The sequence below is a fragment of the Diabrotica virgifera genome, chromosome 3 (genome assembly GCF_917563875.1).
Source record: "Diabrotica virgifera virgifera chromosome 3, PGI_DIABVI_V3a".
Taxonomy (NCBI): domain Eukaryota; kingdom Metazoa; phylum Arthropoda; class Insecta; order Coleoptera; family Chrysomelidae; genus Diabrotica; species Diabrotica virgifera.
This window is the reverse complement of record NC_065445.1, coordinates 201,190,026-201,213,587: the sequence shown is the minus strand read 5'-3', so window position 1 is coordinate 201,213,587 and position 23,562 is coordinate 201,190,026. Positions and strand designations below refer to the sequence as shown.

Here is a 23,562-nt window from a genome sequence, read left to right as displayed (position 1 = left end):
ATTCATGGATCTGATGTTATATGTACCTACGTTTAGTTTAGTCGAATGTTTGCCTCCCCCAGAATCCTTGAGGCGGACCGGTTTGTCGGTGTGGGACTGTGAGTTGTTATCTCTACCCACCTGGGGTAATATTCCGTTTGTTTTGTGATTCGACATGATTTTCTTTGAAGAGGGTTTTTTGAAATTAAAACGCCACGCTTGTCAGGCGGCTTGGCGAGTTTTAATTCAGCCGCCCATTCTGGGTCAGACGCTGTTGTCAGCCGCTCATTCCGAGTCAGACGCTGCGCTGTTTTGATTCCATACAAACCCTAAAATCAAGGGGTTGCCACGTCCGCCATCCATACCGTACCGAAGGTGTTGTTCTCCGCCATGGCTGCCGTTGTGGACTTCAGCCGTAACCCTGGACAAGGGACCCTAAACAGGTACTAGTTTCCCGGGTCAGGAAACCCCTGGAATCTACGGAGGGCAGGGATTGATTCATTTTCTCTGGTAGGACTATCCAAAGGAGTTCCTATCCGCTAGCAATCAAACATGGGAAATATGCCACATTTATATATTTTTTAATATTTTGTTGAGCCCCTTTAACTTTAATTACCACTAGTACCCATCTTGGCACACTCTGAATGCAGTTAAATTCAGTTTGCTTCAATTTGTCATTGTGGTTCAAAATGATATATTAGTTCTTCAATCAAAACAATTTTGTTTGGGACCTTTTAACTGGAAATTTTTGGTTTTAAAAGCTCTAAAATATTTTCTATGTGATTAAGGTCAGGAATTCAACAAAACATTAAAAAATATATAAATATGTAATATCTTCAAATATTTTATTGCTGTTTATTATTAAATATATAGCGACACGCTTCATTTATTATTTTTTTAATAGCTAATTTTAAATATTAACTTTCTTTTATAAACGAAAATAATATGGGTCATTTATTCACAATTCTTTCTATACGAAACCAGATGGTAATGGCCTGTTCAGTCTCAGTTTAAAAATTCCCCATTAAATAGTTACCTTATCAGACATTATGACAATGAATCACTTTTTGAATGCATTCGAGGACGCTTCTTGACAGAAATGTTTTCAGTTTTTAAAACATCAGATAAAAGGGTCAGCCTCTTTATGTCGATAAATTAGTCTTCAACGTAAAACCACAGACATGTGTTTTTTTTTTCAGTACAGTCCCAGCGGGCACCCGGCGCTGACACACCATCACACTCGCAAAGAATAACAAACCCTCTTTCGAGAAATATTCACGCTATTTTACCGACACAAATAAATATATTATTGACAAGTTGTTGTTTTTACACTTATTTTAATTTAAGTTAATTGATTCCGTTAACCACCAACGGAACAAATACGTTATAATTAATGTATTACATTAACATTATAAAACAAAATTATATTTAAAAATAATTTTCAGAGAAAATGTACTTAGTGCAATAGTTGATTTTTATAAAAATTCATAGGTGGTCATAATAATATGACCAAGGACAGTCCCTTTGAAGATCCCTGGAGAGAGTGAAACGTACGTAAGGGGATGATTGACCATCTCTGAACCTAGATGAAACATAAGCTGTCTTTAATTTACTTAAACTCAATTGTTTACTCACCAAACTTCAAATCTGTTGAAAGCAGTAGACTCCACCATCTTCTTATTGAAATCTCTCTTCAAGATGTTTTTCAGTTCCTGCGTAACTTGTTGTATCACCGTATTAATAGTAGATGCGTGGGGATCATCTTTGGTGTTTTCTGGCTTCTTGGGAGGCAGTTGATACGGATTGAACTGAGCTGGATGTAGAGGAGGTAACTGGGAAAAATGCAATGGCGGCAGATACATCTGGTGTGCGCCGAACGGATAAGCTCGCCAGTCCGGTTGTCCGTACGCTGGCGGCGGCGGAGGGAAATGTGTCGGAAATGAAGGTGCAAAGTGCGCCGCTGGATAACCTTAAACGGGGAATACAATTTATATAAAGAATTAAAATATAACTAATCTTGTAAAATAAAAATATATAAAAGTTATTTTTGTGTATCTCTATAATACTAAATAGTCTAATATAAAGTAAAATAAAGAATAGATGTGAATGCATACTAGAAGAGTACAAAATTACAAACAAATTCTACTAGACAGATGTTTTCGTTATAGCCCGATCAAAGAACAGAAAACTATACGAAAACCTCAAAAAAATAAAGAAAGAATGAAAATTTGCGGATACGTAGTTGAAAGTATCTATTATTATACAGTGTGTTAAAGAATGGGCCATAGCTTAACCTTAGATTCCTGAGGGTAAAATAGGTCGATTTAAGCAACTTACCTTAGTACAAAAGTTAAACTTTTATTTTATTTATTTTTGAATATTTCCTGACAGGCATGAGACAACAACAAGAAATTTGGTAAGTGGTGCTGGTATTGTACACCCTACTAAATTATGTTAAACAAACGTTTCTGGCTACTACCAGAGACGTACGACGGGGGAACGTGAATGGTTGACCCTTCCCAAATTCTACGCCACTGGCGGAATTTCTATTTTACTGCAATTTTTTGATTCTTCAATACTTTCTATGTAAATAACATACTCTTCATTCGGTACGATAAAGAAATTAGTTTTCAAGATATTTGAAGCTAAAAATGAAGGAGCCTAATACATTAATCAAAATAAGTGTGCCTTTTCATTTTTAACTCCAAATATCTCGAAAACTAATGACTTTATCGTTACGAATGAAGAGTATATTATTTGCATAAAAAGTTTTCGAGAATCTAAAAATTATGCTAAAATAGCAGTTTCATCATTGGCGTAGAATTTGGGCAGGGTCAACCATTCACTTTCCCCTGTCGTACGCCTCTGGTATTAACCAGAAACGATTATTTAACATAATTTAGTAGGGTGTACAGTACCTACACTTTCTGCCAAGTATCATAAGGATATGTCAAATAGTTTTATAGTACTGGCACACATAGTTATTAAAGTTTTAAATAAAGAATAAATTATTTAAAAAAAGAATACTTTAAAATAATTTCACATATCCGTGTCATACTTGGCAGAAAGTGTAGGCACTGTACACCCTAATAAATTATGTTAAATAATCGTTTCTGGCTACTACCAGAGGCGTACGACGTGGGAAAGTGAAGGGTTGATCCTTCCTAAATTCTACACCACTGATGAAGCTGCTATGTTAGCATAATTTTTAGATTCTCCAATACTTTATATGCAAATAATATACTCTTCATTCGCAACCATAAAGTCATTAGTTTTCGAGATATTTGAAGTTAAAAATGAAAAGGCACACTTATTTTGATTAATGTATTATGCTCCTTCGTTTTTAGCTTCAGATATCTCGAAAACTAATGGCTTTATCGTTACGAATGAAGAGTATGTTATTTGCAAAGCAAGTATTGGAAAATCAAAAAATTGCACTAAAATAGCAATTCCGCCCGTGGCCTAGAATTTGGGAAGGGTCAACCATTCACGTTCCCCCGTCGCACGCCTCTGGTAGTAGCCAGAAACGTTTGTTTAACATAATTTTATAGGGTGTACAGTACCAGCATCACTTATCAGATTTCGTGTTGTTGTCCCATGCCTGTCAGGAAATATTCAAAAATAAAAAAAATAAAAGTTTAACTTTGACACCCTGTATTTCGGTTATTATCAACTTTTGTACTAAGGTTAGCTTAAATCGACCTATTTTAACCTCAGGAATCTAAGGTTAATATATGGCTCATTCTTTACCAATCCTTTTAAGAAAAAATTACACATCTACATCCCCTCCATTTTAGAAAAAATGGGGAAATAGGTACCTCCTTCTCGAGGGTGAAAAAATATACATTTAAAATAAGCCCGGAATTGGTTAAAATAATTAATTCTAAGTAACTTTTGTTCTATAGAGTTTTTTCACTAAGTTAATACTTTTTGAGTTATTTGCGAGTAAATATGTTCATTTTTCATCAAAAAAACCATGTTTTTGGACGGTTTTTCGCAAATAACTCAAAAAGTAAATTTTATCAAAAAAATATTCATAGCAAAGATATAGCTAATAAAAAAGTGACAAAAATAATGTATGTATGAAGTTTGTAGACCAAGTAGAAACAGAGTTGTAGCTAATGAAAAGTAGTTCTTATTCGTCAAAGTCCAAATCGAATATATTAACGTGAAATTACCAAAAAGAGCACATTTCGGGGAAAGCTCATTACAACTTTTTTAAAAGTGTTTAAAAACACGTTTATTTTTGTTTTTTTTTTAACTTCTAACATTAAAAGTAACTTAAGTTACTCTCAAAATATTGTTGGTCCCTTTTATTTTTTGGTAAAAAGAATCGCGAAAATCATTCCCTAATTAGCATTCCAAATGAAATTAATCGTTACAGCTGCACAAGTTACTTTACTTATGTATTGTTTATACGATATACAGGGTGTTTCATTGGGAAACGGAAATACTTTAATGGTGAATAGAGGTCACCGAGCCGGTTCTAGATATACTACATTTTTTGCCCTACCGACTTTTATAACCGAGTTACAGGGTGTTTTATCGATTTTGCCCATTTCTTTCCTAAGCCATAACTTTAGAACCACCCTGTATATTTTTTTGATATTTGGTACACATTTGTCTCATTCAAAACCCAAACGACCGACATACTAACCATAAGAAATTTTACCTAAAAATGATTTTATTAACGTTTCGACGCCCAAGTCAAAACGACAACCAAATGCAACGGTGGCACTGAAATTCTCGCGTTAGAGATTCCATAGTAAATCACGAGGGAAAACCAGGAAAAAAACCTCGTGATACTATCCCGACATCGTAAGTATTTGGGTTTACATTTAGTTTACTCTTAAAAACTAATACCAAATTCTGACTTGATATTTTAAATTTTAAATAATACTAAAATACTAAATATGTACTAACTCGATATGTTACTGATTTACTAATTGTGGTATTTTCTTTCTATTGACTTCCTCCTTTAATATGGGTAACCACATCCTACTGCATTCTACCGAGGAATTTGCGACACAATTGGTTTCATTTAGCATAATTAGAGCCGCTTCTTTGATTTTTCTCTTTTTACTATCTGCTTCTTTTAGGACTATACTTGAATCTCTCCACTGAACTCTATGATAGTATCACGAGGTTTTTTTCCTGGTTTTCCCTCGTGATTTACTATGGAATCTCTAACGCGAGAATTTCAGTGCCACCGTTGCATTTGGTTGTCTTTTTAAAGACAGATCACATGCTATGATTTTTTGTGGCGGATATTCTTGAGTTGGGATTGATTTCATGTAATCGAATGAACTATCTTTTAGTAAAGTCGTCCCAGGAACGCAACTCATCAATATTGGCAATATCATTTTAAAGTCATCTACTTTAAAATGTATAATACGTGTCTGAATTGCCGATATAAATGAGTCAGATTAAATAAATTATTAGAAGAATTTTTTACTAAGCAACAACATTTTTGTTTATTTAGTATTATTTTGTATTTTGACAACGACACCCGACTTGGGCGTCGAAACGTTAATAAAATCATTTTTAGGTAAAATTGTGGCTTATTTCCCATTTGAATATACTTGACAATTTTATGACTTTAATTTGGAAATTATATTGAATTTTTTAAGAACTTTGACATTAAAAAGCAGATATTATTAACTTTTAGTTATAAATTTTTAAAGTTAATGAATAAATATTAATTTTTAAAATAATCAATACTTATTTACCACATTGGAACGACCCAATTACTAATGACAAGAAAAATCCAGGTCCGGATTAAGAAAAAAATATAAAGTAATTGTGACCTTGAAACAACACCCTGTATATTGAAATTTTGGAAATTTGTTTGTGTATTTTAAAAGAGCATAAAAACTGCGTTAAAAGGTGCATGTCAAATTTTTGCGCAGATAATTTAATTACGGCAATTTTGAAATCATATTGATTAATTCTGTCAAGATCACAAGAAGCTACCAGAAAAATGAAAAACAATGCCAATGTACTTAGAAAATCGATTCGAAATATTTTAAAACGAGCAAGGAAATGCATCGAACAAAATGGCGGACATTTTGAGCAACTGTTATAGTTCAAATATTTTTAATTTATGTTAAACTGTTGAAACGAATTTTTGTTTTCTTAGATACAGTTGAGTCCGCGAGTCTTTACCCGTGCGTCATCATTTAAAGCATACGAAATAAGTCGGAAATTTACTAAACGCAACGGCAAGTGGATATTATTCCGATCACGGGTTATAGTATAAAATTTGACGTTATCAAATAAATAGAATGTCAAATTTAAGTTTTGCTTTAAAATTTTGGTGCATAATTACAGCTACATTTGAAGTAGCTTAATAAATTATTTTATTATCATTGATTAATAAATAAATAAACGATTTATAAAAGAATTCAATAACATATTTTCTTTTTGTTATTTTATCCACTTTGGCGGTATCTTAAACACAAGCATTTAACTGTATAAACAATGAGGTTAGCTTTGTACGTTGTCAAAATTTATCGTAAAATATCATAAACTTATTACAAAATTTCTAACTCCAATATAAAATTAGTTGTGAAAACAACTGTTTGTATACTATAAAAAACTTCAAAATGCAAAAATTCGACAAAATAACAGCAAAAAAATTCAACAAACTGACAGCCACAAAAGTAAACAAACCAAAACGTCATAAATTTTACTTAAAATATGTGAAGACATCCCCAATCGTCTTTCTTAGTATCTATCTCTTTTCAATGCACTGAGTCTAAATCGTTCATAAAAATAACATGTGTTTTTACTTAATAACAGGCGGCAGCTGGTTTGTCATTAATTGCATGCGTGGAAGAGAATGATGCTAAATATAAAGTATGTGTTTTATCTCGCCAGGTATTAATGACGCACGGGTAAAGACTCGCGGACTCAACTGTATAGCAGTTTTTTAAATTCTTTACTAAATCATTAAAATATCCCAATTCTCGCAATTCTAATTTTTAATGATGTGCATACAGCTACAAATACAGAGAATCCGTGAAGCCAGCGTAGTAAAAAGTATTAAGTATTTTTAAAATAAGTATTGATTCATTAACATTAAATTATTAAAAGTTAATAATACCTGGTTTTTAATCTCAGAGTTCTTTAAAATTTCAATACATATATGTAATTTCAAAATTGATGTAATTAAATCAACGGTGAAAAAATTAAAATAAGCCTTTAATCACAGTTTTTCATGCTCTTTTAAAATGCGCAGACAAATTTTTAAAATTTCAATATACAGGGTGTTGGTTCAAGGTCACAATTACTTTGTATTTTTTTCTTAATCCGGACCTGGATTTTTCTTGTCATTAGTAAATGGGTCGTTCCAATGTGGTAAATAAGTATTGATTATTTTTAAAATGAGTATTTATTCATTAGCTTTAATAATTTATAACTAAAAGTTAATAATATCTGCTTTTTAATGACAAAGTTCTTAAAAAATTCAATATAATTTCAAAATTAAAGTCATAAAATTGTCTGGCCGAAAAATTGAAGCGAACCATTAAACTTACTTTTTTGTGCTCTTTTCAAATATGCAAACAGATTTTCAAAATTTCAATATACAGGGTGTTGTTTTAAGGTCACAATTACTTTTTAATTTTTTGTTAATCCGGACCTGGATTTTTCTTATGGTTAGTATGTCGGTCGTTTGGGTTTTGAATGAGACATATGTGTACCAAATATCAAAAAATATACAGGGTGGTTCTAAAGTTATGGCTTATAAAGAAATGGGCAAAATCGATAAAACACCCTGTAACTCGGTTATAAAAGTCGGTAGGGCAAAAAATGTACTATATCTAGAACCGGCTCGGTGACCTCTATTCACCATTAAAGTATTTCCGTTTCCCAATGAAACACCCTGTATAAGTTTCATTGGTTCAAAGTGCTCATTTTTGAAAAAATTTGGTTTTAAAGTAAAATTTTCTTTTTAATTTTGAAAAAAAGAATCTTTTTTTTCAAAATAACTTAAAAATTATTAGTAATACCAAAAATTCAAAGATTAATAAAATGTACGTTTTGTTTTTCTGAATATTTTGAATTTTTGAAGTTATTCTCCTTTAGGCGCGATTGAGAGTAAAATTTCATAAATCTGCGCGCGTGCGCACACAGACAGTATGTAGTTCGTTGCTAATCTTTCAAGATAGGTATGTATGTATCTGTATCAGCGCAAATAAGTCATTAAAAGAATATATTAGTGTTTTTAGTAAATGTATTATTTATTATAATTTTTGTGTTTTTGGATTTGTGTTCCTCTGTAGTAAGATAATAAAATATTATGTAGGTATAACATTTTTACACTCGATCTATTTGTCACCGTGTTGTGTAATTATATCCGAAACTTACGTGTCACTTACAAGAAGCTCGGTGGCCTAGTTGGTAGAGCGTTGGATCAGAGATCGTCTCGGGTTCCAATCCTGGACGATTCATACTTTTTTTATTTTTGGTTGTTTTAATAAAACATTTTTGAAAGTGGTAGATAAGAAAGTTAGTTTAATATTTAAATAAAATACAAATAACCTGTTAAGTATATTTACTTCGTTGAAATTATATTATAGAAGAATAACTTCTTACGTGCGTACAAAGTACAGACACATTCTTTTTTTTGTTTTCCTGTTAAGAGGAAACAGTAGCGATCAACAGGTAGCCAAAACGCGTTCCAAGATTGCGGCTATAAATTTGAATATTTTTTTGAGATATTTGGCACACGTATTCGTAATATAATAAAGAATGGCGGTACAGAGCCCAATTTGAAAAATATATTTATATGTGGAAATTACTCTGTAATTAAATACAATATTAAAAAAACGAGCCTGTACCGCCATTAAGAAGAACAAAAAAATACACTTTCTTCAAATAAACTTTTTTATCCGATGCCTAGATTTTGTGTCATTTTGGAACTACTAATGAAATAAAAAAATTTAGTAGTTCCAAAATGACACAAAATTTAGGCATCGGATAAAAAAGTTTATTTGAAGGAAGTGTATTTTTTTGTTCTTCTTAATGGCGGTACAGGCTCGTTTTTTTAATATTGTATTTAATTACAGAGTAATTTCCACATATTAATATATTTTTCAAATTGGGCTCTGTACCGCCATTCTTTATTATATTACGAATACGTGTGCCAAATATCTCGAAAAAATATTCAAAATTACAGCCGCAATCTTGGAACGCGTTTTGGCTACCTGTTGATCGCTACTGTATCACCTTAACACAAAAATTGGTTATGCTATGGCTGTTCAAAATTTGCATATACTCGTGATTAGTGACTCCATTTGTGCCATTTTAACTACAGCCTTTTCAAAAATAAGCACTTTAAACTGATCAAACTTACAGATCATAGAAAGAATACAGAAGCAAAGCAACGTGATGCGGTAAAGATTAATTTGGGATGCTAATTAGCGGGTGATTCTTGCGATTCTTTTTACCAAAAAATAAAAGGGGCCAACAATATTTTGAGCGTAACTCACTTACTTTTAATGTTAGAAGTTTTTTTAAAAAACAAAAATAAACTTCTATTTAAACACGTTAAAAAGTTGTAATGAGTTTTCCTCGAAAAGTGCTCCGTTTTTTGGGTATTTCACGTTGAAATATTCGATTTGGAATTTGATGAATAATAACCTACTTTTCATTAGTTAAAACTCTGCTTCTACTGCGTCTACAGACTACATACATACACCATTTTTTTTACTTTTTTATAAGTTACATTTTTGCTAAAAATTAGCAAACTTGCTATACTTTTTGAAATATTTGCGAAAAACTTGTTTTTGCAAAATCATGTTTTTTTTAAATAAACTTTTTCACTCGCAAATAACTCGAAAAGTATTGACTTAGTGAAAAAACTCTATAGAACAAAAGTTGCTTAGAATTAGTAATTTTATCCAATTCCGGACTTATTTTGAATGTATATTTTTTCACCTCGAGAAGGATAGAATTGTAAACTTTTTCTTATACAATAATAGTCAATTTCACGTACCCATTTCAAATTTTCATCCCTTCCTTTATTTTTTTTGGGTAAGATTATTCTTTGATCGGGTTATTATATTGGAGTAAGAAAAGAAACTACAATAAACAGACTCAAACCATTTTTTTCTATCCCTTGTGATATTAGGACGTTTAAACATACAGTGGATAGAAACTCTTTGAAAGTAGACAAAGTCATCTGAATTAACCAATACAATAATCGCGCTTGTGGCTATTGAATAGCTTTATACACTCACCGGCACAAAAAACCGCCACCCAAAAAAATGGTTAATTTTTAATGTCTTATATTTCCTAAACCTGATGTCCGATTTAAGTAATTTTTTAATATGTTATAGCCTTATTCTTTATCAATATCGCTGTAATAATATTGTTGCTAGACAGGTACATTGTCATTGTATACAGGGTGTACGAATCAAACTGTGTTTTTTTCTCAAACTTTGGAACGCCCTGTGGAATGTTCTAGCTTTTATAAAATACTGAAATTAAAACCCAACTATAGCCTCAGGTTTTCTTAACATTATGTTTTTTGTTTCATTCGCTAATGTTGGAGAATAAAAAGTTAGGCACTTTAACAACTACCCCTGTTTTTCGTCAATACAGGGTGTTTTTACATAAGTACGGCAAACTTAAAGGGGTAATTCTGTATGATAAAATAATGACAGTTTGCTTTATAAACATATGCCCGTAAATGCTTCGTTTCCGAGATAGGGGGTGTTGTAATTGTTCTTACAAACTGACGATTTATTTATTGCTCTAAAACGGTTTGTGATATGCAAATGAAATTTGGTAGATTTTAAGAGGTAGTTATTGCGCATTTTTTGGCATACAATTAAGAATTTTATATTCACCATTGGCGTGCATACGGGTATAAACATTTTAGATATATCCCGTATGCACGTCAATGGTGAATATAAAATTCTTAATTGTATGTCAAAAAATGCGCAATAACTACCTCTTAAAATCTACCAAATTTCATTGGCATATCACAAACCGTTTTAGAGCAATAAATAAATCGTCAGTTTGTACGAACAATTTCAACACGCCCTATCTCGGAAACAAAGCATTTGCGGGCATACGTTTATAAAGCAAAATGTCATTATTTTATCATGCAGAATTACCCCTTAAAGTTTGCCGTACTTATTTAAAAACACCCTATATTGACGAAAAACAGGGGTATGTAGTTGTTAAAGTGCGTAACTTTTTTATTATCCAACATAAGCGAATGAATCAAAAAACAGAATGTTAAGAAAATCTGAAACTATAGTTGGGTTTTAATTTCAGTATTTTATAAAAGCTAGAACATTCCACAGGGTGTTCCAAAGTTTGAGAAAAAAACACAGTTTGTTTCGTACACCCTGTATACAATGACAATGTACCTGTCTAGCAACAATATTATTACAGCGATATTGTTAAAGAATAAGGCTATAACATATTAAAAAAATTACTTAAATCGGACATCACGTTTAGGAAATACAAGACATTAAAAGTGACCCATTTTTTGGGGTGGCGGTTTTTTGTGCCGGTGAGTGTATTAGTTATGATTCTTGTTCACTTGTGGTGCGAGTAACAGGATGCCGTCTTGCAGCGCATCGAGCTCTAGATTTCCTGGTTAACTAACGTACTGGGTTAGCGAGCCAATTGGGCTGCGGCGTATTGAGTCGGAGCGATTCTGTATTAAAGGATCGCTTCGATGGTGATCGAGCATTAACCGATCGCCAGTCTCCAGTCGGGGGGTCGAGTCGTTGTATGAATAGCGTGATTGCGAGTCTGTGTTTAGTTATTAATATTTTGATTCCGTATTTAAGGAATAGCGGGATTGTTTCTTATATTATACTAACATTGTTATTGCATTTTGGTACTAGTAAATACAATTTTGTTTTTCTTGTACAGACATCCGCCAAGGGAGCTTTCTTCGGGAGCGGAACGAAGACCAGAATATTGTTTTATTTTATTATTTTTTTGATTTTATTTTGTATGTAAAAAACCAGAATATATATTTTATTGTAATTGAAGCTGTGTTTTACTGAGTCTGTTGTCCGAAAAGAACTACCCGTTACAAGATATATCACAAATATATAAACGGATATCTGGTGGTAAAGACGTGGTATCTCTCATAAAAATAAGAAGACTAACCTAGACGGATTATCTAGCAAAGATCGAAGCAGAACAATCCTCCTAGACGAATTCTCATGTCACAGCCAGTGCGAAATAGACGGAGATTTAGGAAAAAAACTTGAAGTTTGGAGGAAAAATGATGAAGATGCTAAAAAAATAGGTGCAGCAAACTGGCAAAGGTTGGCAATTGTTAGGACTAACTGGCCCAATAATAAGACTATAGCACCAATAATGATGATGAAACCGATAAAGGTATGACAGACTTCGGAAAATTAAGTCAAGAAAGCCGCTAGTAAAAACAAGAAGCAATCTACAGGGTTTTGAATCATGATCAGCTGATTGGAGGAACTAAGCGAAACCCGAGCAGCAGGCTCTACTGGATATTAAAACCATTCTCCCTAGTTTCTAATACTTCTAAAAATATGGATCGCTCTAAATATAGTCCGGACTCTGAATCTGGACGCTCCTGAAGCAGTTCTCTTAATTCAGACCCTCGACATCGCCTTGTACTAAAAGTGTGCTGTCTGAATTTTATATATGAAAAATTAGTTATGTCATAAAATAAATAAATAAGTCATAATTCTACGGAACGTTTTATAATAACAATTTTACCTCTTATACATGCATGTCTCAATGCTGCTTGAAAATAAAAAAATAAAAATTGACTATATAATAAAACTGATATTTAAATATAATAATGTAACTACACTGTGCGTCAAAGAAAACGAGCCACTCACAAAATTTAGGAAATTTGATATTTTTTATATACTTCTCCATGTTTCTCTAATTTGTTTGATTTTAATTAAATAAATGAATTATTTCGTGTACTGAGAAGCTAGACCGAGCCTTCAGACAGAACAAATAAATTCGCAAAACCTATTGAATCATAAAATCCTTAGGACTTATTTATTTAAGAATCCATAAAGCTTCGCGAAATTGATTGTTTTGAGGACTGTGTGAACTATTCTAGTATTTCAAAGAGTTTCTTCTTCCTATTCCTCTTTATAAGCAATTCTGCTTGTTCATTGGCGGATTGATACCTCTATGGAAAGTTGTCACTCCATCTTCTGCGCGGTCGGCCGATACTTCTTCTACCGATTGGTGATTTATCCCGTGCTATTTTGACCACACTTGTCTCCCCCATTCTTGTTATGTGGTTGTTCCATTCTTTTTTCTATTCAGTGTCCATTCGTTTATACACTGTACGTTACATTGTCTTCTGATATCTTCACTCCTCTTTCGATCTCTCAGTGTATTTCCTGTTATTCTTCTCAGTACTCTCATCTCTGCCGTTTCCAGTAGTTTTTGTGTTGTGGCTGTATATGGTCTTGTTTCTAATGCATATGTCATTATTGGTCTTACACTGGCTTTATAGATTCTTGACTTCATCTCAGTGTTAATATGTCGGTTTCGCCAGATAGTGTTATTAAGGCATCCTGCCACTCTATTTGCTTTTTGTACTTGATTTCTCACTTCTTTGCCCAGGTTTCCGTAACTTGACAATGTAATTCCAAGGTATTTTACTTCCATTACTTATTCAATACTGATACCATCAATTTCTATTTTACATCTGATTGGTTCTTTACTGATTACTGTTGTTTTAGTTTTCTGAGATGAAATTATCATATTGAATTCTTTTGCTCTTATGTTAAATCTGTGGACTAATCTTTGCAGACTATCTTCATCTTTTGCTATCAATATTGCATCGTCTGCGTAACAGAGTATTTTTACTTCTTTGTTTCCCATTCTGTATCCTCTTCATTTGTTGACGCTTTTGATGATTTCGATTATATTGAGGAGTGTAAGACTCAATGAGTCTCTCTGTCTTATTCCCCTGCTTATTTCCATTTTGTTGTTTTGGTCGATGTTTTCAAAAGTGTTTATGATATCTAGAGGGACTTGAATTGGATGAAAGGGATGAAATTGTCATATTGAATGTTTTTGCTCTTGTGTTAAATCTGTGGACTAATCTCTAAGTGCTGTTCACATTATAAGAATTTAAACGTGCGAGGGTTAGAACGCACGATGACATTCCAATGGTGGCGCATGTAATCATATGGAGCCTTTCTCACTAGACGGTGGTTGGAACGTTCGGTGAAGTCATCGTGTTTATGCCGTCCCTCGCTGACAACAACAGACGGCAGCCGTGCCGTCTTTACGCACCCAGTAGAATAGGGGACTTACTGCATCCTTTCATATGATACTGTCGTTCAGTCGCACGAAGGTAGTTTCTTTGGTTGTTTATTACATTCTTTTCATTTACACTTGTGGCTGTTTAAAGTAGGTCCATATATTTTATATTATGATGTCTCAGATTGATAGTGAAATATTAATAACATTAATTGAAGCGAGACCTGTTCATTGGGACAAAACAATAGAAATATATAAAGATAGAAACTTGACGAGAAATGCTTGGAATGGTGTATGCCGTGCACTTAACAGTGCACGAATTAATTTGAATTAATTAATTTGACGAATTAAGTGATAAAGAAAAAAAAACATTTTATAAGTACAGTAAAACCTCGATACAACGGACTAATTGGGGGGACGGAATGTCCGTTAAAGCCGAAAGTCCGTTATATAAAAATAGGTTTAAAATCAATCAAATTTTTTTTTGAAAATATCGTCTGCTGTATTTATATACAGTGTACAAATCTGTAAGTTAAAAAAGGAATAAAGTTTTGTTCGCTACCTTTCTACTTCATCTAAAAACTTTCTGCAATATACTCGTTTGGTTGCCAAAATGATTCACTGATCCCTGGGTTGAATAAACGATGTATTTTTTTTTGGCAAAAACATAGAAGTTGCCATCTTCTAAATGTCGAATATTTTCAATGGGGTAAGCAGGAGCGCTGTCTAAAATCAATAAAAATTTCACCTCTTTCGGCGGTATTTCCCGTTTCTTCTCTTGAAATGTTCTCACTGCACATGCAGGTACAAATATCTGTGATGAAACATGCCTTATAAGATCTATAATATTAAACGGGCAGATAATGCATTATACATTTGACAGCTCTAGGTTTACGAGATTTGTCAATAATTATAGCAGTCAATCCAAGCGATCCATCGGCGTTAGCACAAAGCAGTGCCGAAAACCTGTCCTTGCTGATTTTTCTTCCAGAATTCGGTTTTCAATTTTTTTTACATTTGATAGGATCTTTTGTCCGTTATATCCGAAGTCCGTTAAATAGAGGTCCGTTCTATCGAGGTTTTACTGTACAGCAAAATTAATTATATGTTACTGATAACAACAGTAATTAAAACTGCCAAGTATATTATAATAAACTTTATTTTACATAGTTGCAATTAACGTTGAGTATAGAGGGTGTTCCATCAATATGTGTGAATATAAAAATATATAAATCGTATCTTTTGTGTTAATAGGATGGACCCAATGAATTCGGTTCCTCTTATTTCTCTTTCTTCGACGATAAAGTAAACACAACGCTATAATTTGATATCGCTCCATATAAAATATACCTTTTATTCTACGAAATTATATCTAGTTTTATAGGGTAAACAACTCGGTGAAAACTGGAGTAGGGCGGCGGGTATGTCTTGTGTGAAATAATCTAAACATTTAAAACGAGGGGAACAACATTTAAAAATGAATGGATGACAGAGGGTCTTTTAAATTCTGTACATGAAAAACATAGATTGTAATGTTGTTCTGAAGCTGTTTCCTTGTGGAATTTATATAATAAACTAGTCTAAATGGGAAATAAGCCACAATTTAACTAAAAAAATAATTTTATTAACTTTTCGACGCCCAAATCGGATGTCGAAACGTTAATAAAATCATTTTTTTAGTTCAATTGTGGCTTATTTCCCATTTAGAATAGTTTATTACATATATTGTGTGAGCTAATTAGATGATCTAATCCAAGATCCCACAAATAACTTAGTAGAACAACGATTATAAAAACAAATTAAAGCTTTTAATTAAAAACATAAGAAATAATAACTGACAAAATAGAAATTGCAAATTAATTAAATACGCATTACAGTACATTAGGGCAAAAGTATGGACAAAAAATACCCATTTGTAATAATACATCGTAATGATACATATATCCGACATCGTATCATGTACCTACCTCAGCCACAAAGTGTAAATAAAAATAATATACCAAACAACACAGCAAAATATCTTCGTGCGACTCAATTCTTATTGTGTGAAAAGGACAAGTGCGACAAAACTACGGCACGAGAAATCCCTCGCACGTTCAAAATTCTTATACAGTCAAACCCGCTTATTAGAATACCCCTTAAAGGAATAACCCGGTTTAAGGAATAGAAATTTGAGGTCCCAAAACGTTTCTACAAGCGACCAATGATCGGTTATTAAAATATCCCGGTTATAGGAATACTTTTGATTGGCACGAAGGCTATTCCAATAAGCGAGTTCGACTGTAATGTGAAACAGCAGTAAAGAGTTGAGATTTGAATTGTATTGATTAATAATGCAAAAATATTGAAAGTCTGTTCAGATTGTTATATTGCTGGAAAATGGAACAAGCCAAAGTGAACAACTGAATGTTAGTCGTCCAATTGTGCAGACAACTTACCAACGATCTCTTGAGATCAACAACGGCGACCCGGCACGGATGCAAAAAGGAAGATAACAGTCATAACATATCACAGTCTCATTATTGCTGCATTTCAAACTGCTAAAATGCTCCAAAGCCATATTCAGCAACTCCAAGGAGCAGTAATCAGCATTTCTACTGTTCGACAAAGGTTAATAGACCATGGTTTGATAGCTTGCAATAAAGCAATGGAGACATTATGTATTGCTGCTCACAAAAGACGCACACTTGCATTTGCCCATGAACACGTCAATTGGACAATAGATGATTGGGAAAAGTATTGGCTACGGATGAGTGTAGGTGTAGAGTATCAATTTATGGTAAAGATGATCGAAATAAGGCCCACAGAAGGGCTTGAGAACGTTTTGTTGCCTGCATTATGAGAAGTATCCTGCTCAAAGTCCAAACCTTAATCCTATTGAGCAAATATGGAGCCTTCTCAATAGGCGTGTAAGACGTCGTATACCTGCTCCAACAACATGCCGCCCCCTCAGTAATATAGAGGCACAATTCAAAAAAGTAGATTTTTGGGAAATCGCGTTTAAAGATTCTGGTTTCCAAAATTATAGCTATTTTTTCAAATAACATGCTTATTATTTAAGTTATAAATGTGAAATTTGGCAGATTTGTTATTTGATACTTGCACTATAAATAGCAATGAGAAAAAAATTAATATAAATAAATTCCATTAATTACATGTAATTGAAAAAAATACTTTCAAGTTAGTCCCATATAGTACAAAAAAAAACAACAGAAATAAGGAACTGTTTAAGTTTGACCCCTTATGCCTTATATTATTAATGCCCTGTCACTGTTTATGCAAAACAGCGATCTATTATGCATTAGACCCATTTATTTATTATATTTTGCATAATATAACGGCTCAACTAAAAAGTATTCTATATAATACAAAATGTTAAAACACAAACAAACCAGGATTTTCGTCATAGAAAGACATGTTACTGATTGCTCCCTTGTAGCAGTAAAAACCAGAGGTGGCCGTAGAGTAAAACCGGTAGAGAATTTCATTTTGTGTCCGTATCATTAAAAATCACAGTTAATACAAATTTTGAGTTAAGCCCTTATACCGGGTGTCCACTTATATTTTCCCCCATTTTAACTGCCTATAACTTCTAAACGGCTCAAGATAGAAATATGCGGTCTTCGATGAAATGTTTTATTTTAGTAAAAGTTTTGTCTGAATGGATTGAATTTTTTATATCGCTTTCAAATACGAAAAAAGGCGGATTTTTGAAAAAAAAACGTTGTTGACTTTTTTTAACGGAACACCCAGTATATTTTTTTGTAAATTGAAAGAAAGGTCATTCACCTATCCAGCGATATAAAGTTTTTCAAAATCAGTTGTCAAATCACTGAGTAATTAATTTTTAAAATGAGAGGTGCAACGTGGATATCACATACCTAAATAACATACTAATTAAGCAAAATGATATTATGTTATGTGATTTCCACATTGCATCTCTCATTTTAAAAATTAATTGCTCAGTCATTTGACAACCGATTTTAAAATATTTTATAACACTGGATAGGTTAATGGCCGTTTTTTCAAGTTACAAAAAAAATATACTGGGTGTTTTAATAAAAAAACGTCAACGGTTTTTTTCAAAAATCCGCCATTTTTTATTTAAAAGCGATATAAAAAATGGTCATTTACCTAAAAACTTGAAAAAACGGTCATTTACCTATCCAGCGATATAAAATTTTTTAAAATCGGTTGTCAAATGACAGCAATTAATTTTTAAAATGAGAGATGCAATGTGAAAATCACATAACATACCAATTGGCTTAGTTATGTTATTTAGGTATGTGATATCCACGTTGCACCTCTCATTTTAAAAATTAATTACTCAGTGATTTGACAACTGATTTTGAAAAACTTTATATCGCTGGATAGGTGAATGACCTTTCTTTCAATTTACAAAAAAATATACTGGGTGTTCCGTTAAAAAAAGTCAACAACGTTTTTTTTTCAAAAATCCGCCATTTTTTTTCGTATTTGAAAGCGATATAAAAAATTCAATCCATTCAGACAAAACTTTTACTAAAATAAAACATTTCAGAGAAAACCGCATATTTCTATCTTGAGTCGTTTAGAAGTCAGTCAGTTAGTCAGATAGTCAGTTAAAATGGGGGAAAATATAAGTGGACACCCGGTATTACTGAGGGTGCGATATTAAGAGCTTCGAATGGCTCTCGTTGAAGAATGGACCACTTTTCCCCGAAGGGACATCGAAAACGTGATCATAATCATTAGTATACCAAATCGAATGATGAGTGGTATACAGAATCGTGGTGGCAACACACATTATTGAAACGAGTGAGACTTGTCTTTTCTTGAATATAAAATTTAATTATTGCTATAACTGTAACAGTAAGGATACATCGAAATTTTCAATAGGTTTATTATTTTCTCAAATGTCTCCTTATTTTCCATTTGTTTCTAATAGTATGATAAAATTGATCCAAATAATGCCATAACCCAGACATAAAAAATGTGAAAGTTATCCTCCAACACCAAATTGTTCTATATGGTCCACATAATGTTCAGAAGAAAGTCACACCATTTTGAGCGTCGGGTTTGGGGGGAGAGGGGGGAGAAAACGGTAAATTCATAGTTTTTTAGGTTTTTCGTCAATATTTCTAAAACTATGCGGTTTAGCATGAACAACCTTCTATACAAAAATGTTCTACATTAAATTTGAAATAAAAAAGGACCTATGCATAATCCTTCTAGAATGAACGGTTCTAAAGTTACGGAGGTAGTATAGTATAATTGGTCCAAAAAAGGCCTAACCCAGACATCCAAAGTAAAAGTTTTCCTCCTAGACCAAATTGTTCTATATGGTCCACATATTGTTTAGTAAAAAGTTACACCATTTTAAGCGTCCGGTTTTGGGGGAGAGATGGGGAGAAGTCGGTAAATTACTAGTTTTTTTACGTTTTTCTTCAATGTTTCTAAAACTATGCTTATGCGTAAACAATGTTCTATACAAAAATGTTCTACATAAATTTTAAAACAAAAAAGGTCCTATACATAATTGTTATAAAATCAACGGTTCCAGAGTTACGGAGGGTGAAAAGTGGAGGTTTTCGATACTTTTTATATTATTTGGGCGATTGATGATTATTTTGGGTGGTGAGGTTGACGTCTCTTCAAGGGCTTATCACTAACATACCATAGGCCACTGAAATAGCAAATTTTATTTACAAAACCCAATCCTGTTAAAGAAAATTTCTATAAATTGCCCAACGAATATAAAAAGTATCGAAAACCTCCTCTTTTCACCCTCCGTAACTCTGGAACCGTTGATTTTATAACAACTATATATGGGATCTTTTTTGTTTTAAATTCCATGTAGAACATTTTTCTATAGAACATTATTTACGCTAAAGTATAGTTTTAGAAATATTGACGAAAACTAAAAAAAAAACTACTAATTTACCGACTTTTCCCCCATCTCCCACCCCCCAAACCGGACGCTCAAAATGGTGTAACTTTTTACTGAACAATATGTGGCCCATATAGAATAATTTGGTGTCGAAAGAAAACTTTTACTTTGGATGTCTGGGTTGGGCCTTTTTTTGGACTATTTATACTATACTACATCCGTAACTTTGGAACCGTTCAGTTTAGAAGGATTATGCATAGGACCTTTTTTATTTCAAATTTAATGTAGAACATTTTTGTATAGAAGGTTGTTCATGCTAAACCGCATAGTTTTAGAAATATTGACGAAAAAACTAAAAAACTACGAATTCACCGATTTCTCCCACCTCTCCTCCCCAAACTCGACGCTCAAAATGGTGTGACTTTTTTCTGAACATTATGTGGGCCATATAGAACAATTTTGTGTTGGAGGATAACTGTCACTTTGAATGTCTGGGTTTGGATCTAGTTATACCATACTATAATAATAATGTCGGATTATGTGCTACAAAAGTAACTGATTGAATTCACAATAGATTTAATTTGATATAAATAAGAAAAAATACAAAAATCACAATTTTTTAAATTTTGTGGGTGGTCCGTTTTCGCTGACGCTCAGTTTATTTTGAGAACTTGTCATAAGTCTCCCAATTGTTTTAACAGTCAGTCTTTATTTACATTGGCTACACTGTAAGTGCCAAATGCCTTAACATTAAACCTATTTTTAACATAAAAATGAAAAGTAAACTAATCAAATTAAACTTACCCGGATAGGGTTGCAGTCCTGGTGGATAGTGGGTAGGGAATATTCCCGGCAACGTTGGCAAGGGCGGGGGAGGGGCCGTCGTAGGATGTGGTGGATTTGGCGGTTGAGGAGGTAAGGGTGGGGGTGGGGGTTCGGGTTGAACCTCCTCGATTTTTTCATTGCTACTTAGCGAGGATAAGCTCATTCTGTCGTCGTCCTTTAAGAAATAGAATAACTGTACAACCAAAAAAATGGATCAGTATGTATAAATAAATATACAATAGTTAAATTTTTCTGTTTGACATTTCGTGTAGAGAAGCTCCATTTAGCGAAAAACAATAGAGGATATAGCTTGACAACACTTATATAAATTTCCCATAAATTTCTACAGTGAACAAATATTTTCAATATTTCAACATATTACAACCTTGTAGCTGTCCCTTCAAAACTACTTTTTTACCCATATTCAGGGCACAAAATATCCATGATATTTATATAACTATCAAAATATCGGTTATATATGATATACATCAGATTTATATCCAAAATGTGATATTTATATGATATTTATGATATTTTGGAAAACATTTCAATAGAGAAACTAAATTGACCAAAATAAGACTCTAAATGTAGAATGTAACAGTATAAAAGATATATTTTTACTTAAATAAAAAATACAAAAATATAAACGTACGTATGGTAGTATGTTACATAAACGGAAAACAAAATGATACGAGTATCCAAGTAACAACTAAATTAAGTAAAAATATTGAAAACATTAATTTAAACATATAGATATTTCTATTTTTCCAAAATAACATAAAATTCTGAACATTTAAAAAATAAAATCAAAATTTAGAAAATTTAGTTTAACATCGGAAGTGTCTGAATCAAAACTAGTACAGCACCCAAGACTTAATTCTGCCTCTTCATTTTCCCTTCTTTCTGTTTCTTGTTCAGGCCAAACCCATTCCAAATTGTCATGTTTTTTGGTATGAAGAACTGTTTAAATATTTAAACATGAATATAAGTTTAGCAGCCTTTTCTCAAATTATTACGTAATTTGGAATGCACATTTGCACAAGTCCAAAGCTTGAAAAGCACCTTTCAATGCCTGCCGTTGAGGCTACTGCTGTAAGTAATTGGTTAATTCGTTCGATAAATATGTTTTTATTAGGCCAAGCAGATTCAGCGATTGGAACAGACTTCCGCCATAATAATGGAGATGTTTTTTTTTTGAAATTTGGAGCATGCATGAATTGCTAATAAAACATATAATGGACTCATTAAACATCTATCTAACAAAATAACGAGAAAAACCAAATGCAAAATATACAAAACCCTGATAAAACCTGTCCTTATATATGGATCAGAGACATGGACACTGTCGAAAAGCGATGAGAACTTATTAGGTACGTTTGAACGAAAAATCCTTAGACACATATAATATAAGGGTGTGAAAGAAAATGACGTATGGCGCAGAAGATATAATTTTGAACTATACGAAGCATACAACGAACCCGACGTCATAACATCCATAAAGATCGGATGTCTGCGCTGGATGGGCCATGTTCAACGAATGTTGGAGACCGAAACACCAAAACATATAATGAAGCAAACACCAGTAGGGAGAAGGTCAAAGGAAAGACCCAAACTTAGATACATGGAACAAGTGGAACAAGATCTGAAAACACTTGAGATTACCCACTGGAAGAACAAAGCAAGGAACAGAACAGAATGGCGGAAAATCCTAGAACAAGCCAGGACCCAAAAAGGGTTGTCGAGCTACTGATGATGATGATGAACATACATGAAAGACGGAAAAGGTTTAGACTTTGAAGTTAGAGCCATTACAAACGGAACAAAATCTGTGTTGGTTGAATTAAAATATTCATAAGCCTGTTCTTTTTGTTTGGCAGTAAGTCTTTCTCTCAAAAAGCGACGGTCCAGTAAGTTTGCCAAAAAATGAGACAAACCTAGAGCCATATTCCTCCTTTTGTAATAAAAGTTCTTAATTTGAATTGGTTGATCACTCAGATCTTTTTCCAGTTGAATCCAAGTTTCTACGGCGACAGCAATTGTCGCTGGTTTTAACCTTCTTATGTAAAAATTAGTACGAAATAAAGTACTGATATATATCACGATATATATAATATAAATATCATGATATATATCACGATATATACCGTGATATATATCAATGGATATATATCCTCGCGCCCTGCCCATATTCCCGCCAAACAACGAAACTAAAAGTTGCCCAACTACCAACCACGAGTCTGTCTGTTTTCAACCATCGTCGAATGCACACCGCATGTAAGAAGCTCCCGATAATGGAGTTTTTGTCTATTTTCACCTCAAGCATAACAAGATAACTAATGTCTGTGGCCTTATCAACTAGGCAGTAAGTGATAGTGCCAAGTAGTAAAATAATATCAGCTGTATCAACCGTAAGTACAACGTTAATCCTATTTACATCTTATTCATTTACCTCTCGTTAAGTTCGCGGTGTTGCCATTACGTGGAAACGGTTCACTGTTCTATCAAAAACACCAAGCGGGATAACTGTCCCACAAACTCATAATTTAAACTTATAATATAAATCTGCTACCTCTCATTTATTCTTCGACTAATTTAACTCTTCAATATACCTATTTTTTGTTATTTTATAAACATTG

The 23,562-nt window shown here is 32.9% G+C and overlaps 1 protein-coding gene across 2 annotated transcripts in view; it reads right to left on the bottom strand.

Annotated features, from left to right (window-relative positions):
- LOC126882301 (histone-lysine N-methyltransferase SETD1) overlaps nucleotides 1-23,562 on the bottom strand; it is a 167,903-nt gene that overhangs the window by 88,169 nt on the left and 56,172 nt on the right. The window contains exons 8-9 of one of the 2 annotated variants that reach the window (XM_050647167.1): nucleotides 20,906-21,119; nucleotides 1,615-1,948 (exon numbers count right to left, since the gene is read on the bottom strand). In XM_050647167.1, coding sequence (XP_050503124.1) covers nucleotides 1,615-1,948; nucleotides 20,906-21,119 — 548 coding nt within the window. The remainder of the gene's footprint in view (nucleotides 1-1,614; nucleotides 1,949-20,905; nucleotides 21,120-23,562) is intronic. The other variant, XM_050647168.1, reaches the window with a different exon arrangement.